The sequence below is a fragment of the Chelonia mydas genome, chromosome 10, assembly GCF_015237465.2.
Source record: "Chelonia mydas isolate rCheMyd1 chromosome 10, rCheMyd1.pri.v2, whole genome shotgun sequence".
In the NCBI taxonomy this organism is placed as follows: Eukaryota; Metazoa; Chordata; order Testudines; family Cheloniidae; genus Chelonia; species Chelonia mydas.
In genome coordinates this window covers 56131078-56155357 of record NC_051250.2, presented here as the reverse complement: position 1 = coordinate 56155357, position 24280 = coordinate 56131078, and the positions used below count along the sequence as shown (strand labels likewise).

The following is a 24280-nucleotide window of genomic DNA, read 5'->3' as shown; positions in this document are numbered from 1 at the left end:
CAGAATGATTAGATTTACTGTGCAGGGTACATTTTGAACCCTTCAGGTTATGTCACTTGACTTCAGAAGCTCCTGAGAGTTACAATGGAAGGAAGCTGATATTTCCATGCAGCCTGACGTGCAGGAAAACTGCCATGTAAGGCTTGTACGCAACATCAGCTACCTTCTCTTCTATGGCGACAGGACCAGATGCAAAGCACCTATTCGTGTGTATGAAGTACTCTGTGTAATACAACACAGATTTCAAATATGATTACAATTACATTTAAACATCTTTTAAAACTAAGTCTATTGTAACTATTTAAAAATACCAACAATTAGCACTTATATTGTGTTTCACAACTTCAAAGCATTTTCAGAATAGCAGCCCTTTAATCGCCATCTAAGCATCCTTTATTTTCCGGGGGGATCTTGAAATCTCTGATACATTGAAACTACAGGCCCAGCCAAGAGGCACTTCCCTAATAATTTGATGGAATGTAGGTACCAGCAGTCTGAAAACCTCTAGAGGTTATATAAAAGTCCACACAAAGGGGATGTAACTCTTTGGGCTCCAGTTGACAGCTTTTGAAATTCCTCTACCGCCGGGAGCAATATTTTTCCATTAGAATGAAAAGAAACATTGAGATGTGGGACAAGGGAAGAATTTATCTTAGTACAAGAGCACCAGGGAGCTGGCCACTGGCCAAATTTTGTTCTCTTCACCTGCCACTTCAGAACTCAGGGGAGCCAAACCAAAAATAACTTTTGTTTTTAGCACTTGCTTTTGTCTATTCATGCTTAGTGCTTTGGCATGCTTAGTGCTACATGCCTCCCTTCTGGTGTTCAATGGCTCTATGATGAAGGGTCCGAAGAGAAGAATGCTGGCTTTGAGTTTTTGAGCTGCCTTAAATGCCAGAAGCAATGTCCACATTTTCTGAGGAAGCTGGGTCAATATATACTTCATAAAGTACAGTACTCTAATGGGATTAAATCAAAGTCATTCAATTTCCAAAAAGGACACTAAGGTTTTGTCTACACTTAGAAGTTTTGCCATTTTAGCTATGACAGCACAGTTAGAGCAGCAAAATCCCACTAGTGTAGCTATAGTTATACCAGTATGAAAGTGCTTATATCAGCATAGCCTATTTTGATTTGATAAAGCACATTCTACCAGTATAATTGCACCTACACTGGGGTTTTACCAGAATAATTAGGTTGGCAAAAATGAAACCTAACTAACATAATTATGCCAGGAAAACATTTAAAGTGTCGACTGGCCCTAAACAGGGAGATTAGCTCTTGAACTGGGGCTGACAGTAGAGAAGAGTCCTTTGTAATTCTTTCAAGCATTAATGTTCTTGAGCATCATCAGCTAGTTCTACAGTAAAGGTTGAGTTTTATTATATCTGTTTAATGGAATATCACTGAATATGTTTAACTGTGGCAAAGAAGTACAAAACCTTATCCACTCTTTTTAAAAAAATAAACAAATTCTTTTCACTGGTCACTGAAACCAGTCATTAAACTTGCAAACCTCAAGTGTAATGGCAGAATTTTTTGCTATTTGGTGAAAAACTTACCATTAAGGACACCCTGATACCTGGTGAAAAACATGCCATTCAGAGAAAGTTGCGGGAATATAGCCTATGTTTATCATTTTTTATTTTAAAATGAAGGAATGTTTCATGAAAAAACATCTGTTTCATTAACTTTTGTTGCTTATAATTCACTTACAGTTAGAGATTTGTAATATCGTATTAGTTACTGGTGACAGTGTTGTCATCAAATGAGAACTGCATACCTGGGTTTGGGGTAATGAGTAGCTCTAACTTCGCTGTCCATGCTTCTGATCCTGGGACCAAACAGACCCCTGGTGTAAGTTAACTCAGCCTAAGGGATGATCTAAACTATGCTGGCTAGAAGAGTCCTCTATGGGCCAGGGGCACCTCTACCAATTTTGCCGCCCCAAGCAGTCGCCACCGAATTGCCGCCACGCCTGGAGGAGTAGCGGAGCTGCCGCCCAAAGCCGCCATGGCAGGAAGAGCGGCGGAGCTGCCGCCGAGGGACACGGACTGCCGCCCCATTCTGAATGCCGCCCCAAGCACATGGTTGGAAAGCTGGTGCCTGGAGCCGGCCCTGCTACGGGCAGCTTTGCTGGCCAGAGCAGTGTGCTCCAACCATACCCCTCCGTGCCTCTGGTCTACCCAGGAAATATCACCTATACCATGGAGGAGGGAAGTGTTACACAGAGCTGGTTGCTGGGTTTATGTCACATGAGGATTCCTCTGCAGGGGAATCCCCAGGTGCTCTGTGGCAGTGACACAAAGGAAACTAGATCTGGATTTACGTCTCCAGCTGAGAGATACAAGTCTCGTAGTAAAGGAGCAAAGAAACAAAAATCTTATTTTCATTCAAGTGTCATAATAATTTCATCCAAGTAATAAAAACGGGGAGAAAATGACAGCATATATATATAATATCAAAGGAACAAAAAATAAACACAGTTTGTAATACTCTATGAGACGACAATTAGTCCGAAAGGTGCACAACCAAAATACTTTCCCACTTCAAATAATTTTTGTATCAATAAAAAATTGGTGATAGAAATATAAATGTATCATTTTGATGTAAAACTCACCTGACTCCAGCTTCCAGCAAACCACTCCACTTTACCCACACAGGGTCCATTGTCACAGGGGATTGTTTCAGAGGGTCTGTTATTCCCACAGCCCTCCAGTGGCAAACTGCTGACATGGTTGGTCATACAAACTACTGACCGTGTTCGGACTCCTGCACCACATTCCGCAGAACACTGTATGATGGGAGACGAAATAGACACTCATTAGTCCCTTTCTTTGACTGATGGTTACACAATTAAATGAAGACCAGGAACAATCCTGGAAGTGCTAATGATACTATTCAATGCTCATTATTATTTGTATTACTGTTGTGCCAAAAGGCCCCATATCATGTCAGGGCTCTATTGTGCTTGGTGCTGTACAAACATAATAAAACACAGTCCCTGCTTGAAAGAGCTTACAATCTAAATGGACAAGACAGATGAAAGGGATGAGGTGGGGAGGGAAGGATGTAACTTATAAGGACAGTGAGCAGGATGAAGTCATGGTAGTTCTTCAAAGCTCTTCTCCTCTACCCCAGATTTGTTTTATTTCCTTATATATACACACACAGGGAGAGGGTGTGAGCAGAGGGAAGGGAAAATGGATGAATTCGACAAACAATATGAGACGTGTATGGCTCCATTTTCAAACTTTGGTGCTTGAGGCAGGACACCCTGTTTCACATCTGGGTGCACCATTTTGCATTTATATACCAATAGTGACAGCCTACGGCTGACAAAGAAGATGGGGGCTGGGAGGGCTTTCCTAGACCTCTGGCACTGGTATTGAGGCGGGCTGCAGAGCAAGTCTTGAAGTCTGTTGGTCATGTTGCAGGGTGCAACAGCTAGAGCCACCACAGGGTGATAAAAAGGTACATGAAAGGGTCAGGCAAACCCTAACCCAATCATTATTAACCCATCACTAATTATTAAACAAATAATTTCAGTGCAAAACTATTGATTGTAATATTTCCAGAGAACTTGATTCTGTGGTACATTGACGTTCACATTTTTTCAATGTTACTTCTTAACTGTACACTTCCTCCATATAACCCAAAGCATGTTTTCTAAATCTATACACACACACACACACACACACACACACACACTTTCTTTTTTAAAATTCCCTTTGGGCTCCATATTCCTCCTGGATCATGGCTAGGAGGAGATTTGATTTTTTAAATTTTATTTCTAAATTTGATCTGACTCCCTTTCCCATTTAAAAAAATGTCTAACCATGCTATTATTTTTTTTCCCAGAACACAAGCCTACTGCAAAACCAATTGATATAGAAAGCCTGAAACCTACCATGGATGTAGGTCTCATTGAGGACTTTTGCTAGGATTAAAAAGTTTTTGATTGAATCTACCAAAGTTACAGGCATTTGACAATTATCTACTGAATATGCATTAAGATACAGTCATTAATTACATGATCACGGATGACTTTAGAAATTACCACAAAGTAATCAAAGCACATCAAGGACAAAGTAGATGACCATAATGGTCCCTTCTGGTTTTAAAAATCCATGAATCTATGAAAGTTCAGATCCAGATTTCACAAAAGGTCAGGGATGTTTTCAGATTTGAGGTTTTCCTTTGGCCTCTAGTTATTGAAAATGAAAAGGTACCACCAAAATTGCAGGAAAAATCTGCAACTATATTACATTGCATTGTATTGTGTTATAATGCATACACCAAGCGTTAATTTTCACGTTTCATGACTTAATTACTAAACTTTGCTAACACTGAAACCTTAACATTGCATTAAATAAATTGTTTATTACTATACATAGATGGGTGGACACATTTGTCACAAACGTGAAGATGCTATGCAGTTATTCATTGCTCATCTTGGATTAGATTCCACTTAGCACACACCTTTAGCTATTCCCCTTGCACTCTGCCCTGGTATCTTTCTCCATGAGGAATAATTCTACCAGTTCAACACCCTGGGTAGCTTCTACTGCTGCCATTAAAAACAAACAAACCTAACATGCCAGTGTTCAGTTTGGTATTTTGCATATAGCAGACTCTAGATTTCTTTGTCTATTTTTTCTTATTACTCACATTTTTCTTCTTAGCTGCACTCGATATTTTGTGTCTGGATTATTAAAAAGCAAGAAAAAGCGTGCAGCTTGCTGAAAGATGTGTGCATAACTAAATTTAAACAGCTACAAGCTATTTTATTATATTACACATGGAAAGAAAACCACAAATAACAATTTGTTACATGGTGAACACATATGCTTGATTGGCATTTGCAATTTTATTTTTAATATATAATTTCATTAGCTAGGAGAAGTTATACATTGCTGCTAGACTGTATAGAATATTCCTTCTGAATGAATGGATGGCTCTGTATTGGTTAGTGTACTCTTACTGCATTTTTAAAGGGATGACTCAAGGTACTGGTGATGGGACACAGACCTGGTTTCTCCTAGTTTGAATCTCGCTCCAGTCAGTGGTGACAGAAAGTCTACCCTATCTGATTTACAGTGCTGGTGATCTGTGGGGCTAGTGATTTATTGAACTGGTGATCTCTGCCTAGTTCCAGCTGTCCACATTACAAAAAAACAATCACAACTGGCATTAGCTGCCTTTCCTGTTGGTCTTCTCAAGAGAGGCCAAGGATTGAATGGGCAATGGAAACCAAATTACCCCCTCACCATCCTGATGCATATTGGTAGGGTAATGTGGGAAACATACTGCTTTTGTAACTGTTCCATGGATTAACACCAGTAATTTACTTTCCGCTGTCATCCAGCCAGCACCTTTCAGAAAGCACTTAAGCAAATACCTGATTTAAGCATACAAGTGCTTTGCTGAATTGGGACCTTGAAGAAGGTAAAGTGAGTTAACCGTTACAAATGATACTGATTGAATACTACTACTATTGTTAATACTAATTACTAATCAAAATATAATTTTGGAGTGGTTGAAAATTCAGGATTTAAACACATGCTTAAGTATTTTTCTGAATTAAGACTTGTGTCCCAAATTTCCTCCTGAATCTGAAAAACAAAAATAATTCAGTCTCTTCTAAATGATGCCTGCAAGTAACAGATATAAATCTCAGTCTCTTTGTGAGACAACCTAAAACCAGACCCCAGCTACTAAACTGATTGATTAAAATGGTCATGTTGCTGTACACAGCTCTCGTATTGGTCTCGCCAGCAGGCCCCTCTGCTCTATTATTATGAATTGGCAGTGTATTGATATGTACAAGAATCATGCTTTGCAAACAAATCTGATAGCTAATTTTGTATGTAACTTACATGGGTTCTTTAAATACTGCTTACTTTGTAACAAAAGAGGTGCCAGGGCTCAAGCAATTTTTTTACTTTCATAATTGAAGTGGCAAGGCCAGCGATGTTGGAGCTATAAACTGCCAAGCTTAGAGGTCCTGGGGCTCAGCCCTGGCACAAGTTAAGTACTGCCTTTAAGGGTTAAAATATATGCTGGTCTCCTATTTAATACCGTGACCTACATAGTTCTCAATACGTAAGTATTTAACTGAGCCCCATAAATAATTGTATTTCAAACCAACTAAGCAGGAATGTGCAGTGTTGCTGTAGCCATGTCTTAATGGATATTAGAGAAATAAGGTGGGTGAGGTAATATATTTTATTGGACCAACTTCTGTTAGTGAGAGAGGCAAGCTTCTTCAGTGCAAGCTCAAAAGCATGTCTCTCTCACAAACTGAAGTTAGTCCAATAAAATATATTACCTCACCCACCTTGTCTCTCTAAGTGGGAATATGTCTTGTATCCACTCAGCATATTACACCCTAGGAAGGTATAGTTAAATATACGGTGAGGGGAGGGGCGAGGAAGCAGGAGCAGGGTTATCCTGCAAACAATTTCCTTATTTCTAAGTAATTTCCATTTGACAATCTAATTTACTTTTCTGCTTCCCAAACAAAACAGAATTGGGAACAAGCTTAGTCTGTGAAGTCTTCCAGAAATTCTCCATAGTCTTCTGTTTTAAATGATTATGTCTGAGCTGGATTAATGTCTCAAATAACAAAGGAAATACCAAATGGGAAGGTATTGAGCTATCCCACTCTGTGCTGTGAGATTTTACTACAGATTAGCTACCCACAAAGGATCTGAGCAGCAAATGTAAAACCCAAATGTTTCTTATTTTAGTTTTTGGTTTTCCATGTTGTTTTTTTCATAAGTAAAAACCTCCTATGTAAAAGCCAGGCTCCCAAGAGCTCAAAGGTACAGCCCAGCACAGGACTACAGTAGAGCCCTGCAGCGGGACTGGGATCCCACAGGACCTGCTGCCATAATAGCAGGAGCGGATGGGAGCGGAATGAAAAAATAGTCCCACGGAGGGCTCTACCCAAAGGTACAGAGAGGGAGTATTTGGATAAAGCCATGCTTTCCCTTCCAGTTCTTACAGATTACACACATATGTTATGTTGCTTTGTAGTCCCACAAAAATACAAGTTTGGGTGACACCCACCCTGATATTCAAAGGCGTGCTGTTTCTTTTCTTCCCAAACTCCCTCCCTCATGAGTTCAGCTTGAAGACCCTTTTATTCCCTACCTTCTTAAAAAAAAATTGATACCAGTGTTTGTGAAAGCCAGAATGACCTCTGGGTAAAACTGATGTCTGATCTGGCACCACTTGCTCTGGGAGCAGCAGGCCTGAATTTCTGTGTTTATTCACAGGATAGGTAGAACAGGAAGACTGTGATTGTGCAAGCTTCCACACACTGATGTGCCGACCTGGAGTTACATTGATAATTCAGTTTCCAATTCGTATTCTAAACTGAGACAGTCAACATGGCTTCCAGGTAAGTGACAACAGCAGTGTAGACATTTGTCTACGAGGAGCTAAACTAAGCCTGCTCTCCCCACTCATTTCATGTGGTTTTAGGCCACAATTTTTAGCTTTAACTGAAGTTTAAAAAAAAACCCAAAGAAACAAGTAACATGTTTTCTAGTAAAGCATTGGTAAAACTTGCCAATTTCTGCTGATACCCCTTCTCCAGACCTCACCCCTATCCCACACATTATTTCCTACAGTATTTAGAAGATTGTGCAAATCCTCTCCAATTTATGTACTACAGGAGGGCCACAAAAATAAAATGAATATCTATTTATGAAAAGTTAGAAAACAAAGTTACAAAAATCATTCACCTGCATTCCATCTAAACTATGAGAAAATTGGACACTAGTGCTTTTGGAATATACTCCAAGGTGAAGCAAGCAGTGATCTACTGGCAATAGGTGAAGGGCCAAATTTTCAAGAGAGCCCAATTCCCATTTAGGCACCCAAATAAAGGCCAGATTTTCAAAGGAGATCAGCGTACTGCGAGCAATGCTGATTTCTTTTGAAAATCTGGTCATAAGTGTCCCAAATAGAAATGGTCAGTTCCTATTTGTCTGAGATACTAAGTATGTTTAAACCACTTGGACTAAACAAATAGGAAAATTATTCAGTGTGGAGTTAAATGAGCTAATGGAGAAGCACCACTCGAAACTTTGTAGAATTACTGGTTAATTGGTAGTTACATTAAAAGAGAGAACCAGCCAAATCTTTCCCAGATGAATAGTAAAAATGCAATAACTATTCTATAAATTCAGCTTATTTCCCACTTTATTTTTGTATTACCTGGTTGGTGTATTTATTTTTATTTAAAGTGACTGCTCTAACCTCTATTGTCCTAATACATGCTCATTATCTTTCAGATCCAAGAGCTATGCCCCTGCTCCCAACAACAGGGAGTTTTATTATGTCAAGTAATTGCTTAACCTTCTCTTGCCTTGATACAACAGAACAAGGGGAGTAGCTGACACAGGACCTCTCCAGAGAGATGCCAATGAAGATTTTCCTTCAGACTGGTTACTGTACTGGAAGGCGAAGGCTACTACACATTAAGGGCAGGTCTTCACTACCCGGATCGGTGGGTAGTGATCAATCCCCGAACGTGCTCCCTGTCGACTCCGGAACTCCAGCTCGCGAGAGGCAGAAGCGGAGTCGACGGGGGAGTGGCAGCGGTTGACTCACCGCCGTCCTCATGGCCAGGTAAGTTGACCTAAGATACGCCAGCTTCAGCTACGCTATTTGCATAGCTGAAGTTGCGTATCTTAGGTTGACCTCCCCACCCCCACCCCCAGTGTAGAGCAGGGCTAAGTTTTTTAAACCAAGGGAAAAGTGTGTGAGATGTTTAGAAGTAGGGTGATGGCTAGAAATACACTAGTGGTGGAAGAGCAATAATAGGATAGCAATAGGAATTATGTGTGACCAGGGACTGTACCAAGTCACAACACAGTGAATTGCACTACCACAGTTAGTGATGTGAACAATTAGACCCCCCCTCAGAGTCTGAACCTTGGTGAGAGTTGGACTCCTAAAGATGTATGTAAATCCTTAAGGGGGGGAAACATTTTTAGTAATTGCTTGTGAAATCTGGTGCACTATTGTACTTAACTTCAGTGTTCTGTGATAAAATATGAGCTTGTTTTATTGTAATTCTAATCTCTATGTATAGTTTCCAGTTATAAAATGTCTGGTTTTATATTAATGTCTGCAAATATAATAGCATGCTGTATTGACCAATGAGTGCCTGATTGCTTATAAACAAACCAATTTGTTTTTGGCAGTCACATGTTTTTTAGGAAATCTGAAGCAGCTGCATCATGCGAAAGGAAAACAAACTGGAGGAGGAATAAATGCTTCTTTAGGCATTGGCCACACTTCTATCAACATGTCCTTCAAAATTAGACTGGTTTTGTGTTTCATTGCAAGCTAAATACTGAGTTATGGCTTTGCACTGAAACATTGCAAAATTGGTACCCTTATAGGGTTTCAACACAAAATGAGGGGAAACTTGACACTTTGACGGAGTTTTACTTAAAACTTGGAAGAAAAAAAATCACATTTGCATGATCTCCTGTGAGGTGGAACTGCTGCACTTTCCATGGCTCTCCCCAGGCCTTCCTTACCCATCACTCCACCAGGACCAGGAGGATTCTATTTTATATGTCCACTGTTAGAAACAATCATTGTTAATCGTAATACATCATGGGATACAGGCAGTGGTGGATTTAGAGTTAGTAGGGCCTGTGATATTCTGTACCTCAGGGGAATACTCTGCACCCCCATGTTCATCCTTATACTATGATTGTATAGTATTCAATGCAAAGTTTGTCATGCCAGGTGTCTTCGGAAGGCTCATGATGTACTGAGCATTGTTGTTATGGTAATGTTATAGTAATGCTATAGGTTTCAATTTATATAGTTATGAGGCTGAAAATGTATCCTCATGGCTTACAACAAGCCCAGGCAAAAACTCTCCAAGAGCAGAGGGGCAGTTCACAAGTCATCAGGGCATGTATGGGACAAACCCAGCCCATCCTCACAGGAACAAAGGACACTGGCCTAGGCAGCAACAAAGGATCTGTTGGACAGAGTCAGTCACCCCCCCCTTCCTTTGGTCAGTTTGGGACTGCTCACCTGACTCTAAAGGGGGAAGGGGGCAAAGCCAAGAGGGAAGAAAGGACATGATAAAAGGAAGAGACATTGCCCTATTCTTCCTCTCTCTTCCATCTCCATACATCACCACCAAGCGACTGAAGCGCTGATCAAAGGGGAGAGCCTGGCTGAAGGGCAACCAGCCAGCCTGTGGTGGGAAGCATCTAAGTTTGTAAGGGCACTGAAAGTGTTAAGATCAGCTTATAATGTGTTTTGCTTTTATTTCATTTGACCAAATCCGACTTGTTGTGCTTTTGACTTATAATCACTTAAAATCTATCTTTGTAGTTAATACATTTGTTTGTTTATTCTACCCGAAGCAGTGCATTTGGTTTGAAGTGTGTCAGAAACTCCCCTTGGGATAACAAGCCTGGTGCATATCAATTTCTTTGTTAAATTGACGAACTCATATAAGCTTGCAGCATCCAGCAGGCATAACTGGACACTGCAAGACGGAGATTCCTAGGGTTCTGTCTGGGACCGGAGATATTGGCTAGTGTCATTTGGTTGCACAATCCAAGGAGCAGCTCACATGCCAGAGGCTGTGCGTGAACAACCCAGGAGTGGGGGTTCTCACAGCAGAGCAGGGTAACGCTGGCTTCCAGAGTCAAGGATTGTAGTGACCAACAGATCACTGGTCCAGATAACACCAGGGGAATGTCACAGGGCCCTGTGTGGAGCTTCATTTTTGGGGCCTCCCCCACAGGACCCAGCCAAGAAAAAGAACATTCTCTCTTATCTCCTCTCCATTTTGCATTCTTCTTTTCTTCATCCTCCTCCTATATCATAAATAATGGGAAGTAAATGAAAATAAAGCTAGGTACCTTAATTGGGGCAGTGGGTGTGGACGGTGGGCTCTGGGAGGAAATTTGGGTACTGGGTGTGGGCTCTGGGCTGGGGCGGGGGATTGGGGTGTGGGAGGGGTGCGGGCTCTGGGAGGAAGTTTGGGTGTGGGGTGCAGGCTGTAGGCTGGGGCAAGGGGTTGGGGTGCAGGATGGGGGCAAGAGGGAGGCACTTATCTCGGGCAGCGCGGCTCCCAAAGTGACTGGCATACACACTCCTCCAGCAGCAACTCCTAGGAGGGGGGAGCAGGGCGGTCTCCACGCACCACTGCCCGCAGGCACCACCCCTGCAGCTCCCATTGGCTGCAGCTCCCGGCCAATGGGAACTGCGGAGTTGGTGCTTGGGGCGGGGGCAGTGCGCAGAGACACCCCACCCCCAGAGGCCACAGGGACATGCTGGCTGCTTCTGGGAGCGAAGTGGCACAGAGGGAGGGAGGCAGAGCAGGAGGGAAGCCGCCTTAGCCCTGCTGGCATGCTGCTGGCATGTGCTTGGTGGGAGGGGGACGGCAGGTCTCCATGCGCTGCCCGGGGCAGGGGCAGCATGCAGAGCCGCCTCCCCCCTGCACCAGGGGCGCGCAGAGACATGCCAGCAGCCGGCCACTTCTGGGAGTGGCGTGGGGCCACCGGCCACGGCATACAGGCAGCCTGCCTGCCTAAGCCCTGCTGCGCTGCCGGCTGGGACTCAGAGGCAGGTTGTCAGATATTTGTCCTGCATTTTGGGGGGCCCCGTCATTGGGAGCCCCGTGCTACTGCGGTTTGTTTCATGGTAAATCCGCTCCTGGATACGGTTAACTAGGGTTTCTATTGCTTCTGGCAAGCTAGCTAATCTAGTGTACCAAATCAGTCACCCATACAAACAGTCCCTGAACATTCTGCTGCTCTAAGCAACCACCTGTTCCACCTCCTTTTTAGAGTCAGCTTTGGGAGGACAATTTGGCAGCCTTCAATATCAGAACTGTAGGCATTTCAGAATAATTTAACAATTTGGAAGGTTATATTGTATATTGATTTCTAAAAGCCACCTGGAATTCCTAGGGTGAATTTCTCAAGTGAAGAATGCACTGTCAAAATATATGACACTAAACAACAGGAAACAGTTTCACTGAAATATAAGTCAGCTAGCCTGTTGAAGATGAGATTTGTGCCAGGTTACAGAGCAGTAAACTGCAGTGGATAGGCCTAATTTTATGGCGGAACTCCAGCCAGCCATCTCAAGGCTGAATGTTCAAGACCAGTAAGAAGTCAGTATTAACAGAAATAATCCTGGTAAGGGTATAAATCATCTGAAATTGACACAGAATTTTAAAAGCAGCAGATAGCACTAAAACTGCATCTAAAACAATATATAAACAGAAAGTTCAAGGGGTAACATTTTCAAAAGCATCTAAGTCCAGTTGGAATTTAGGCTCATAGGTGAGTTAGTTGATTTTGAAAATGGGACTTAAGTACTTTAGAAATTTTTCACCATTATCTTTTCCTTATTAGAAAGACAGGGTGGATGAAGTAGCCAGTTAAACCCTCTCCAGTAACAGCTGTGTGAGGAAACTGGGTGTGTGTGTGTAAGTGGGTTATCGATTGTTGTAATAAGCCATAAACCCAATGTGACAAGGTAGATGAGGTAATATCTTTTATTGAACCAACTTTGGTTGGTGAGAGAGACAAGTGTTTGAGCTTACGCTGAAGAAGCTTGTCTCTCTCACCAACAGAAGTTGGTCCAATAAAATATATTACCTCACCCATCTTGTCTCTGTAATATCCTGGGACTGACACGGCTACAATAACACTGCATACATAAATCCAGTGTCTCTATTTAGTCCATTACTTTTAGTGTCTGGCAAAGTAATGAATTTAAGCTCCCAGGTTAATCTTTTGAAGGTGTTTGAGGATGAGCACTGAGAGGTCAGATATAGAGTGATCGCTTTTTGAAAAGTGTTCACCCACAGTGATATGGTGTTTTTGTCTTTTATCATTTTTCTATGTGAGTTCATTCGAGAGTGTAATGATTGTCTCATTTCACCCACACAGTTGTTACTCGGGCATTTAGTGCACTGGATGAGATCCTGTTGTGATACACAGGAGTAGGAGCCCATGGATCTTGAAAGGTGTGTTGTGGGGGTTGTTGATCATCGTAGCAATGAAGACATGTCTACAGATATTGCATCTGTTGTTCTGGCAGGGACTGACACTGCTTTGAGTTGGTGTGTCCTAGTCTGTGGGAAGCTGGCTTCTGCTGATGAGCTTGGAGAGGTTTGGGGGTTGTTTGTAGGCCCGAAAAGAAGATTCAGGAAAGATCTATTTCAGGATGTGGTCCCCACTGAGTATGGGTTGAAATTGTTTAATGATACCCTGTATGGGTTCCAGTGTGGGGTGGTAGGTGACAACTAGGAGTGGGCTGTCGAAGTGTGTTTTATTTCTATATTGAAGCAGATTCTCTTGGGATATTTTTGTGGCCCGTTTCATGACGCAATTTAATTCTCTGGTAGAGTGTCCTTGTTTTTTGAAGGTGGTTTTAAGTGTGTTAAGGTGTATATCCCGGACTTTGTCCTCGGACCATAGTCTCTGGCGCCTGAGTTCCTGGCTGTAGATAACAGATATCTTGGTATATTTTGGAGTGGTTACTGGATCTGTGAAGGTAGGTGTGGCAATCTGTGGGTTTCTTGTATATAGTTGTCTGTCGGGCTTCACTGTTGAAGCTGAATGTGGTGTCAAGGAAGTTGATGCTAGTGTGGGAGCATTCTAGAGAGGGTCTAATTGATGGGTGGTGGTTGTTGAAGTTGTGGTGGAAATCTATGATGGAGTTTTGGTTGTCCATCCAGAGGATGAAAATATCATTAATGTAACTCAGGTATATCATTAGTTTCTTGGTGCATTTATCCAGAAATTCTTCCTCAAGGTGGCCCATGACGAGGTTGGCATACTGGGGAACCATCCTAATACCCATGGCTTTTCCCAGGGTTTGGAAAAAGTGTTTGTTGTTGAATATAAAATTGTTATGGGTGGGGATGAAATGGATGAGTTTGGCAATGTATTTGGGGTCAGGTGAATATCTGCATGTTGTCCATTGTCTTGTAGAAATTTGAGGCAGGCAGCAATGCTGTCATTGGGAGGGATTTTTTTTCCTTTCCCACCCCATGACTGGAAAGCTGTTAACCAAACACTTCACCTTGAGCGGTGCCTTGAAATATGTGTTAACTGGTTATGCTAAGCAATCTGTTCCATCTTGTATTTAGCAGTGACACTCTGAATACATTTCCCAGATGTGAAGAAGAGCTCTGTGTAAGCTTGAAAGCTTGTCTCTCTTACTGACAGAGATTGGTCCAATAAAAGATATTGCTCACCCCCCTTCTCTCTCTAATATCCTGGGATCAACATAGCTACAACAACACTTCATACATCTTCTCCTTATCTCAGGGCATGTCTACACTTACCATGGATAGACGCTGTGGTGATCGATCCACCGGGGGTCAATTTAGCGGGTCTAGTGAAGACCTGCTAAATCGACCGTAGATCACTCTCCCATTGACTCCGGTACTCCTCCGGAATGAGAAGCATAAGTTAAGTCAATGGGAGAGTTTCTCCTGTTGACCCAGGGCGGTGTAGACACAGCAGTAAGTCGACCTGAACTATGTTGACTCCAGCTACGTTATTCACGTAGCTGGAGATGCATAACTTAGATCGACTTAAGCCCGTAGTGTAGACCTGCCCTCAGTTCTGCCATTGAGGCTTGAGGATATGTCATTGCACTTTCTCAATCTAATTTGTCAATTGTTGTGACATACTGTTTATTTATGACATTTAACGTTCATAACTAAAAGTATGGTCTTTTGATTATAAAGCACAGAACTGGGATTCAAGTGTCCTGAGTTCTTTTTTTTTTGCTATAGACTCACATTGTCACCCTGTGCATAAAACTTATCTTCTGAACTTCAGTTGTTCTGAGCACCTGCAAACCCGTGGAAGTCAGATGCTCAGCACTTCTGAAACCTTAAGGTTGTCTATGGAAGTACTTCCCTACACAAAATCCACAGTTAACCTGTGGAACTGATTGCCAGAAGATGTTGTGAAGGCCAAAAGTATAACTGGGTTTAAAAAACTTAGATACATTGATGAAAGATAGGTCCATCAATTGCTATTAGCCAAGATGGTCAGGGATGCAATCTATGCTCCAGGTGTCCCTAAACCGCTGACTGCCAGAAGCTGGAACTAGACAATAGGGGATGAATCACTCAATAACTGACCTGTTCTGTTCATTCTCTCTGAAGCATCTGGAATTGGCCATTGTCAGAGACAGCATACTGGGCTAGATAGACCACTGGTCTGAACCAATATGCCTGTTCTTGTGTGCCTTCATTTCCTCATCTGTTAAATGAGGATTACATCATTAGTGTATGTGAAGCACCCTAGAATCCCTCCAACGGGAGACATAAGGTAAGTATTATTATTTCATTTTATTGTAGCACAGTTGAGATTCAAAGCTAGTCTTGCTTTGCTGTTCCCTAATGCACAATGCTGTTTTCTTTCCAGCTTTTATTTTGGCTTCCAAATATCATTAACATTTTAAAAGCTCTCCCTTGTAAATATGTAGTAAATATAAAATGAGAAACAAATGAACAAACAAAAATATTGAGCACACCAGTCAGTTGACAGAGAACACGGGTGATTTTCGCACCATAGTAAAATAGGAGAGTGTGCGTTCCCTGCTTCTCATTCTCCAGTAAACTGAACTATAGATCAGAGCCATATGGACCATTAGCAACAATATTTCCAGGCCACATGGATCTCATCTAATTTCTGTCAACCTAGTTTTGTTGATATGTTTGGTAAGGGTCACCAACCTTTCACCCTGGCCTAGACTGATTTATGAATTTGAATCCAAATGTGGTGAAACTTTGCAGTTTTAACACAGTATTATTTTGAGCAGGGGCACCATTTGGGGTGGGGGGCAGGGGAGAGCTCTAGCCCTCCCCTCCCCCCAAGTTTCGTAGGGGAGGTCTACTCACCCTAGCCCCAGAGGGAGCTCTTAACTGCAACAGCTTGAGGGTGATATGGGATGAGTTCCAAAGCTGGGAGCAGCATAGCCTTTGAGGCAAGGAGTTTGTTTCTAAACAGAGGTAGGGTGATTGAGATAAAAAAAAGGCTTACCATTAAAGTAGGTTTCAGAGTGGCAGCCGTGTTAGTCTGTATTCGCAAAAAGAAAAGGAGTACTTGTGGCACCTTAGAGACGAACCAATTTATTTGAGCATTAAAGTAGATTAAGTAGATTAAGGATCCTTAGATGATCCTGAATGCACTGCCAGGCACTTCAGTTAAAAGATTGGAAACAAAGGGTAGGAATAAAAGGTGAGAATGGAGAGAGGTAAATTGTGGTGTCCCTCAGGGGTCTGTACTGGGACCAGTCCTATTCAACATATTCATAAATGATCTGGAAAAAGGAGTACACAGTGATGTGGTAAATTTTGCAGATGATACAAAATTACTCAAGATAGTTAAGTCCAAAGCAGACTGCAAAGAGTTACAAAGGGATCTCACAAAACTGGGTGACTGGGCAACACACTGGCAGAAGAAATTCAGTGTTGATAAATGCAAAAGTAATGCACTTGGCAAAATATAAGCCCAACTATACATACAAAATGATGGGGTCTAAATTAGCTGTTACCACTCAAGAAAAGAACAGGAGTACTTGTGGCACCTTAGAGACTAACAAATTTATTTGAGCATAAGCTTTCGTGAGCTTTTGCGAATATAGACTAACACGGCTGCTACTCTGAAACCACTCAAGAAAGACAACTTGGAGTCATTGTGGATAGTTCTCTGAAAACAGCTGCTCAATGTGCAGTGGCAATTAAAAAAACTAACAGAATATTGGAAATCATTAGGAAAGGGATAGATAATAAGAGAAAAATATCATATTGCCTCTATACAAATCCACGGTACACCAACATATTGAATAGTGTGTGCACATTTGGTCACCCCGTCTCAAAAAAATATACTGGATTTGGAAAAGGTACAGAGAAGGGCAACAGAAATGATTAGGGGTTACTAACCCCACAGAGTTAGTAATAATGTAAGAATATACATTAAAACTTAAAACCTAACAAGTGTCCCTTAAGCAACTTGCCACAAGATGTCAAAACATGTTGTTATTAGAGTTGAGTGGGTCTAATATTTATTTAATTTTCTTTCTTTTATAAAGGAATTAGATACAGGGCTCCTGTCAGCTAATTGATAAGTTATCTGTCAAAAAACTAGAGTTCTCAAGTGCCTAAGTAGTCTCATGAATCATGGTTAAAGTCCCCCCCCAACCAAAATCTGAAATGGTGCCCCTGATTTTGAGCTGTCAGATTCATTGCAAGAGAGACTTGGGAAGACCTACGCAAATTTGTTTCTGCAAACTCATGATAGTAAATTCCCCAAGTTTTACTGAGCTTTTCTGTAAGTGAAAAAAATCACAGATAATGTAAAGGCAGCCTTTGGAATTTGGAGAGTTAATTAGCCGGTCAATTTTTTTTTCATAGAAAAAGAAACAATGAATGTAGTATGACAAATAGAAACAGATGAAGTTCTTGTTAAATGTTTTGGGCCCAATCCTGCTCCTGTTGACTTCGATGGGAACAATATTTGGTGTTTAACCTACTACTGCTCTCACTTTTCATACTGAAATAAATATCTCAGTGTGTTTCAGTTGGAGCTTAGTAGATATCAGAGTCAGGTATCTGACACCTAACTTTAAATTCTTTAAGTATTTACTGGATCATGTCACTCTCTAAACTTGTGGTTGATTGGTTTATTTTTTAAGAGGATGAGTGTGGAAGGTCTGACTACCATATACAGAAGAAGATACACCACGTGATCCACACTGTGGTCATGCAAACTGTAAGCTTTGCACATGCAATGTATATAAACCCCAAAGTCCATAAGACTCTACATAAGTGCATACACAGGATTCTGTCAATGTTCCTTGAAATAACTATTAAGGTAATGCTCTGATTTTTTTGTGGTTTGGAAATTGTCTGTCATGAGTCTCCTTGATCTGTTCATACTATAGACGACGAGTAAATTTTTAGAAATATACACTACAGCATGTCATTAGGGCTGTGACCATTACTGAACCCGCATCTCAATTAGGTATATAATTTAATACAATTTTTCATTAATTCTCCTGTTCATGGATCACAGAGTGCACCCTTCAGATCACCAGAGCCCAGTTCTCTGTCAGTGTTGTGGCCTGCTCTATACTATGGCTGAGGTGAGTAAGGTTGGAAGCCATGACATCCCTTCAGCATGTGTGAGGCTGTTCAGGAGGACTTCTCCATCCAGCTATTGTTGGATCAAATGTATGCAGCTGGAGGGCTGATATGGTCGAGGAGGTTTGAAGCACAGTCTGTAAACTGAAGAATGGCCATGCTGCCGGTATTTGCAGTATAGATGCAGAGCTAATTGAGCATGGTGGGGATTCCATTTTGGGAGGGCTGACCCACATTATCAACAAAATATGGATTCCTGAGAAACTACCTGACGACTGGTGCCATGGGATTATTCCCCCATTTTGGAAAGGGTAAGCCAATGCTCTGGTGCGCTCTAATCACCACAGCATCACTCTGCCTTCCATTCCAAGCAAACTGTTCATGATGATTCTTCTTGAGCGTGTTAAGCACACCATAAGAAATCTACACCATCTACAGCAACTTCCAGTCAGAGTGACTCAAATTATAAATATGTATTGGTATTAAGGACACAAAAATCTTTTTTAAAAAGCATAATGATGAGTTATTTAAAAATTTTCCTACCCCCAAAATTTCCTGTTACTTCAACAAATCATAGAAACATAGAAATGTAGGACTGGAAGGGACCACGACAAGTCGCTTAGTTCGGTCCCCTGCATTGAAGCAGGACTAAGTGTTATCTGGACCATCCATGATGGTGTTTGTCTAAAGTGTTTCCCAAACTGTGTTCCGCACGATGTGAATAGGTGTTCCGTGAAAGAATCTAGAATTTAATTTTGACTCTTGCACCTGATTTTTGTACTATTTTATACGCGCTTTCCAGTTAGAAAGTGTTAGTTCAAGTTATTTTAAATTTGTATTTTTGCTTTGTTTTATAAAATAAAATATATTTGAGCATAAATAACGCAATTTTTTATTTGAAAACCAAACAACTACAAAATAATATTATAAGTGTCCCGGAATAGGTTAAAAAGTGTTCCGTGGCCAAAAAAGTTTGGAAAACGCCTTTTCCTAAAAACCTCGAATGACAGAGATTCCTCAATCCGGTGCTTAACTACCCTTACACTGAGGAAGTTTTTCCTAACATAAATCTCCCTTGCTGCAATTTAAGCCCATTATTTCTTATCCTGTCCTTAGTGGTTATGGAGAAATATGTATCATTTTCCTCTTTATAACCACCTTTTATGTACTTGAAGATTCATGTTCCCCCACAGTCTTCTCTTCTTCAGACTCTCCATTTCCCCCCGTCTTTCCTCATAGGCCATGTTTTCTAGACCTTTAATCATTTTTCTTGCTTTCCTCTGGACTTACTCCAATTTGTCCACATCTTTCTCCAGATGTGGTGCCCAGAACTGGACACAGTACTCCATTTGAGGCCTTATCAGTGCTGAGTAGAGTCACTTCTCATATCTGGCATACAACACTCCTGCTAATCCATCCAGAATGATGGGGTTTTTTGTGTGTTTTTTTTTTTGCAACAGTGTTACATTGTTGACTCCTATTTATTTTATGAACCACGATAATCCCCAGATCTTTTTTTGAAGTTCTCCTTCCTAGGCAGTCATTTCCCATTTTGTTTTTGTGCAGTTGATTATTCCTTCCTAAGTGTAGTTCTTTGAATTTGTCCTTATTGAATTCCATCCTGTTTACTTCAGACCATTTCTCCAGTTTGTCAAATCATTTTGAATTCTAACCCTGTCCTCCAAAGAGCTTGCAACTCTATGCCATTGTCCAAATCATTTATGAAGCTATCAAATAGAACCGGACCCAGGACAGATCCCTGCGGGACCCCATTCGATATGCCCTTGCAGCTTGATTGTGAACCATTGATAACAATTCTCCAAGTATGATTTTCCAACCAGTTATGTACCTGCATTATAGTAGGTTTGTCTAGGCTATATTTCCTTAGTTATCCAGGCTCATTCCCTCTTTGCAATCTGCCTCCTGCTCCAGCCCTGGCTGGACAGTCAAGCCCCAGTCCCCAAAGACTTCGGTTTCTCTCTCTCCCAGGCATCTAGCTCCTTGTAAATATAATTTTTGCTTAGGTATTGGACCCCTCCCACTGTAGCAGATAATAATGACTGAGCTGTATTGAGCACCAATGCACACAGGAATTGAAAGCAGAGATGTCAATACCCAGAGAAGTTGCTCCAATAAAAGATTACCTTGGCCACCTTATCTATTCATATGGTGAATATACATCCATATACACTAAGTAACTGCAAAACTTGTTCAGAAAAATAAGGACCAAATCTTCACCTCCTGCTGTAAACACATTTGAACTGAAGCATTTTAAGGTTCCAAAGTTGTGAAAGCTTATAAGTTCTTTCACTTATGGTTTCCAGCCACAAGGGCCACAATACAATGAGAAAGACTGTTCTGTGGTATTTCCAGCTGGGAGTGGAGGTAGACATGTAATAAATCTCATAAAGAAGGTCTGTTCTTGTGAGATTTCTACCACTCTTTTGCAGACTCAGGAGATTTAAATAAGCTTTATTTTAGCCTCTGAACTTTTGGCTGCTTATCTGAACTATTTGTGGGTCACCCACTGCTGATCTACACTTATTGCTGAATTGTGGCTTGGCTTAAAATTTTTTTTTTTTAAAAGTTGCTTTAGGAAATTAGAGTTAAAGATACAAAGCCTGCAAATCTGGGAGTGCTCGTTTCCATATCATTTCAAACTGTCCACCTAAATGCCCTTAAACAGAAACACACCCGATCAAAGGGGAAAGAGGCTGCTGAATCACTAAAGTAGTATTTGACATGCAAAAATAAAATTTTTGGCCAAAGGGACAGATTTGCAGAGCACACAGAGCTCCCATTGATTTCAACAGGAATTGCTACTGTTCAGCACCTTTGAATATCTTATGCAGGTATCTAAGGCAAGGATCTAATTTGAAAATTTTGGCCTGTATTTTTTTCTGATTCATGTAGAGAAGAATCCTTTTCCTTTTATTCTTTTCACAAATCTAACTAAATGCACTGCTGGCAGAGTTGCTGCTAAATTATGCCAACCACAGTAGCAAACATTTGGAAATCATTAATTAGTTCACTTACTTCCATATGCTGAAAAGGTAACAAGCCCATTATTTATTATCCAACTTTAAAACAGCCACAGTAGAAAAAAAATAAAGTTTTCAACATAAGATATTTCATCTCTAGGCTCTCACTTAACATACATAAATATATACATTAAAATTTAAAAACATGATTCTAGATTCAAAAGCTTTCTCCCAGCATGCAAACTGTTTTTATTTATTTTAATTTTTGAAAATAAACATTCTCAGCTATTTAAAAAGTCACATTTTTAATTTTGCAGAAATGAAAGTGTCAGGCTTGGAGAAGAAAAAATAGAGAGTTAGACCCCCAGCTGGTAAAGATGCGCTTCACTGAAGTCAATGCAGCTACAGCAAGTTAAACCAGCTGAGGATCTGGCCCAGCATGTTCTCAAAGGTCTAGTTAAGCTTTTCTATCTTTGAGGATAAACTGCTTTTTTTCTTTCCCACACATAAAATATCACTTGAATAACATTTTACAAGGAATCCAGCTCTACACACTAGAAAAACAAACATAGAAAGGCACTTTGTGGTTTACAATACAGCAATAGGATATACCTTAGCTGTTAACTTCTGGGTTAGTCCACGTAAGAATGTACATTAACATTATCCTGAGTGACTAGCAACTTCCTCTAAAAGTTTAAATGTTCTAAGATGCAATGAGACATTCTCCCCCACAAAAATATGCCTCAAAAGTTAATTGCATTGACGAGGCACTTAATTAGTCTGTGGAGGGACTGGTAAATAATATTGCTGTCAAACGATGACTTCTATAATATTCCATTGAAGCACTAAGATTCTCTCTCAGCAAATCTATTTGAAAAGGAACGCTCAGCCTGGAGTTTTGTCATTCAGATCCTAGTAAGATTCTGATAATTTTTTCCAATGATGCTTTGAAGACGTGACTCAGGAGTTAGTTTTAATTGAGCACCTCTTCCTACTCTCTGCTAGAAAATGTCTAAAATTTAAGGAGTACTGAACTCTGAAGAGCTGGAAAGCCTCTATGTCATCAAACTGAGTCACAGAGAATCATAAAATGATCCTATCATGGGATTAAAATTGGTAGCATGACACACTAGACTCTGCAATGTCTGCATTCATGTTACTACACTGCCAGAACACATCACCACAGAGAGAAATGAGAAGATCCTGGTGGCTCCGCTAAGTTCACTCAGTACACTCCCATGTTGCCTCAGGCAAATCAGGCTGGTCAGCACTCGACATGACCTCTGAACAAGAACTGTTGGACCGCAAAGTGTCACAGTGGATTGAATATCACTGAGGAGTATATATAAAATCTTACAGGTATTTCCTCTGAACGTGACTATCTGCCTGTGTGTCAGGACTGGCCAATGGAGTAAGCTATGCAAGGATGAGGCCTGCACGATAAACACTGGAGTTTGACTTGTGTATGGATAAGATCTGCTATGCAACCCATAAGAGGGACTAAAATATTTTGTAGGTGTTAGCTATGCCTATCCTGTAAGTCTTAATGAAATAATATGTTACAACTATTAAACAAATTCCCTAGGCTAGATCATCAGATGGTGTAAATCAGCATCTCTCTGTTGACAGCAGTCTGATCCTGTGTATGCAGCACTGGAACAAAACATACATCCAACTTCCCTAAGATGTGGAAACTTTGAGAGAACCTTTCTGGAGCTCCAAGGAGTCATTTCTATGGCTTTGTAGGGGCCAGCTAATATTTTATTGAATGGGCTCAAACCAGAACACCAAATCTGAAACCTCCCTACCCAGAAGAACATTTGGGCAGTATCTGGATCCAAATTTAGGGACTCAGGCCTAACCAAAGCAAAACAAATAAATCTGAACACACCCAATCTTTAGGGAAGTCTAGATTCAGATCAGATTCCAAATCCAGACTTTGCGACTTCAGCCCACATTCTTGTCCTTTTTATCACTTCTTGAACCTAAAACAAGCTCAGGAACCAGTTTATCTTTTCTTTATCTGCACCTGCCTATGTTATAGATTAAAGCAATTCAGTAAAAGTACAAGTATCTTTTATGATTGATATTTTATATTCTGTTGCACTTAGGCTAAATTACTCAATTCTTATGTCTCAAAAGGGTGAATGGGACAGTTTACAAGAAAATCGTGGAAAGTCTTACCCTGTCACTCCACTCCGTGAGGAACCAGCTCTTAGCACAGGGCCCCATGTCACAGTTTTCTATGTCATTTGGCCGTAGCTTCATATTACATTCCTCGTCATCAACAATGTCTCCAAGATTGCTTACACACTTTACATCTCGGGTCCTCTGCCCCACTCCACATGGCACCGAACACTGTAATGAAACAGACTTTGCGTCAGCACTACATTCAAGACCTAGCAACTACAGTCCAGGTCTAGCTGGAGATCATCTATCCATTTACCTGCAATCCCATATGTGCAAAAATCTACATGAGCTGAAGAAATACTGGTTGTTCAGGGGAGATATTTCAATAGTTTTATAGATGTGGGTCTCATTCCAATGCATCATGTAGGTGAATTTGGAAAGATAAAAATTAAAAATATAGGGCCAAACACTGCCATGACCATAAAGAACCTAACCACATTGGGACTGGTGTGGTTCTGCTGCACTGGGAAGCCTTGTTACAATGCACAGAAACTAGCCCTCTGAGGTCCAGAAAGGTTGTCTCAAGGTTTCCACATACTCTGCATGCTTTTGAGCTGCACTCCTGGGCAGGAGATAAAGCAAAGAGTAACTCAAAGGAGCACAGCTGCTCCTGATCCTCAACTGAAAGACACCCCTTCCCTGCTCTTCTCTGGCCTCTCTGTATGGAGTGCTGCTCCATACAGCAGCCAGCAGCATCTCTGCCTGGCGATGTATGCAGCTCAGATCATCAGGGCAAAGAGAGGCAGATAAGGAGTCCTGCCTAAGGAACTCCACGGCCTATTGTGCCCCCAAACTGAACACCTGGATAGGACCTTGCCCTGCCAGTGCTCCTATCGCTCTATCATCAAATACTATGTGACCATGTAATTAAAGGCTGCATGATAACACATACACACAAGGAGTACAAATTAAGGTTGCACAGGCAGCCTTA

General features: G+C 41.1%; 1 protein-coding gene across 4 annotated transcripts in view; it reads right to left on the bottom strand.

Moving 5' to 3' along the window:
• THSD4 (thrombospondin type 1 domain containing 4) overlaps positions 1–24280 on the bottom strand; it is a 599697-nt gene that overhangs the window by 31965 nt on the left and 543452 nt on the right. For all 4 annotated transcript variants that reach the window (XM_027818796.3, XM_043523831.1, XM_043523832.1 and 1 more), the window contains 2 exons: positions 23344–23517; positions 2621–2794 (listed from right to left, as the gene is read on the bottom strand). In XM_027818796.3, coding sequence (XP_027674597.2) covers positions 2621–2794; positions 23344–23517 — 348 coding nt within the window. The remainder of the gene's footprint in view (positions 1–2620; positions 2795–23343; positions 23518–24280) is intronic.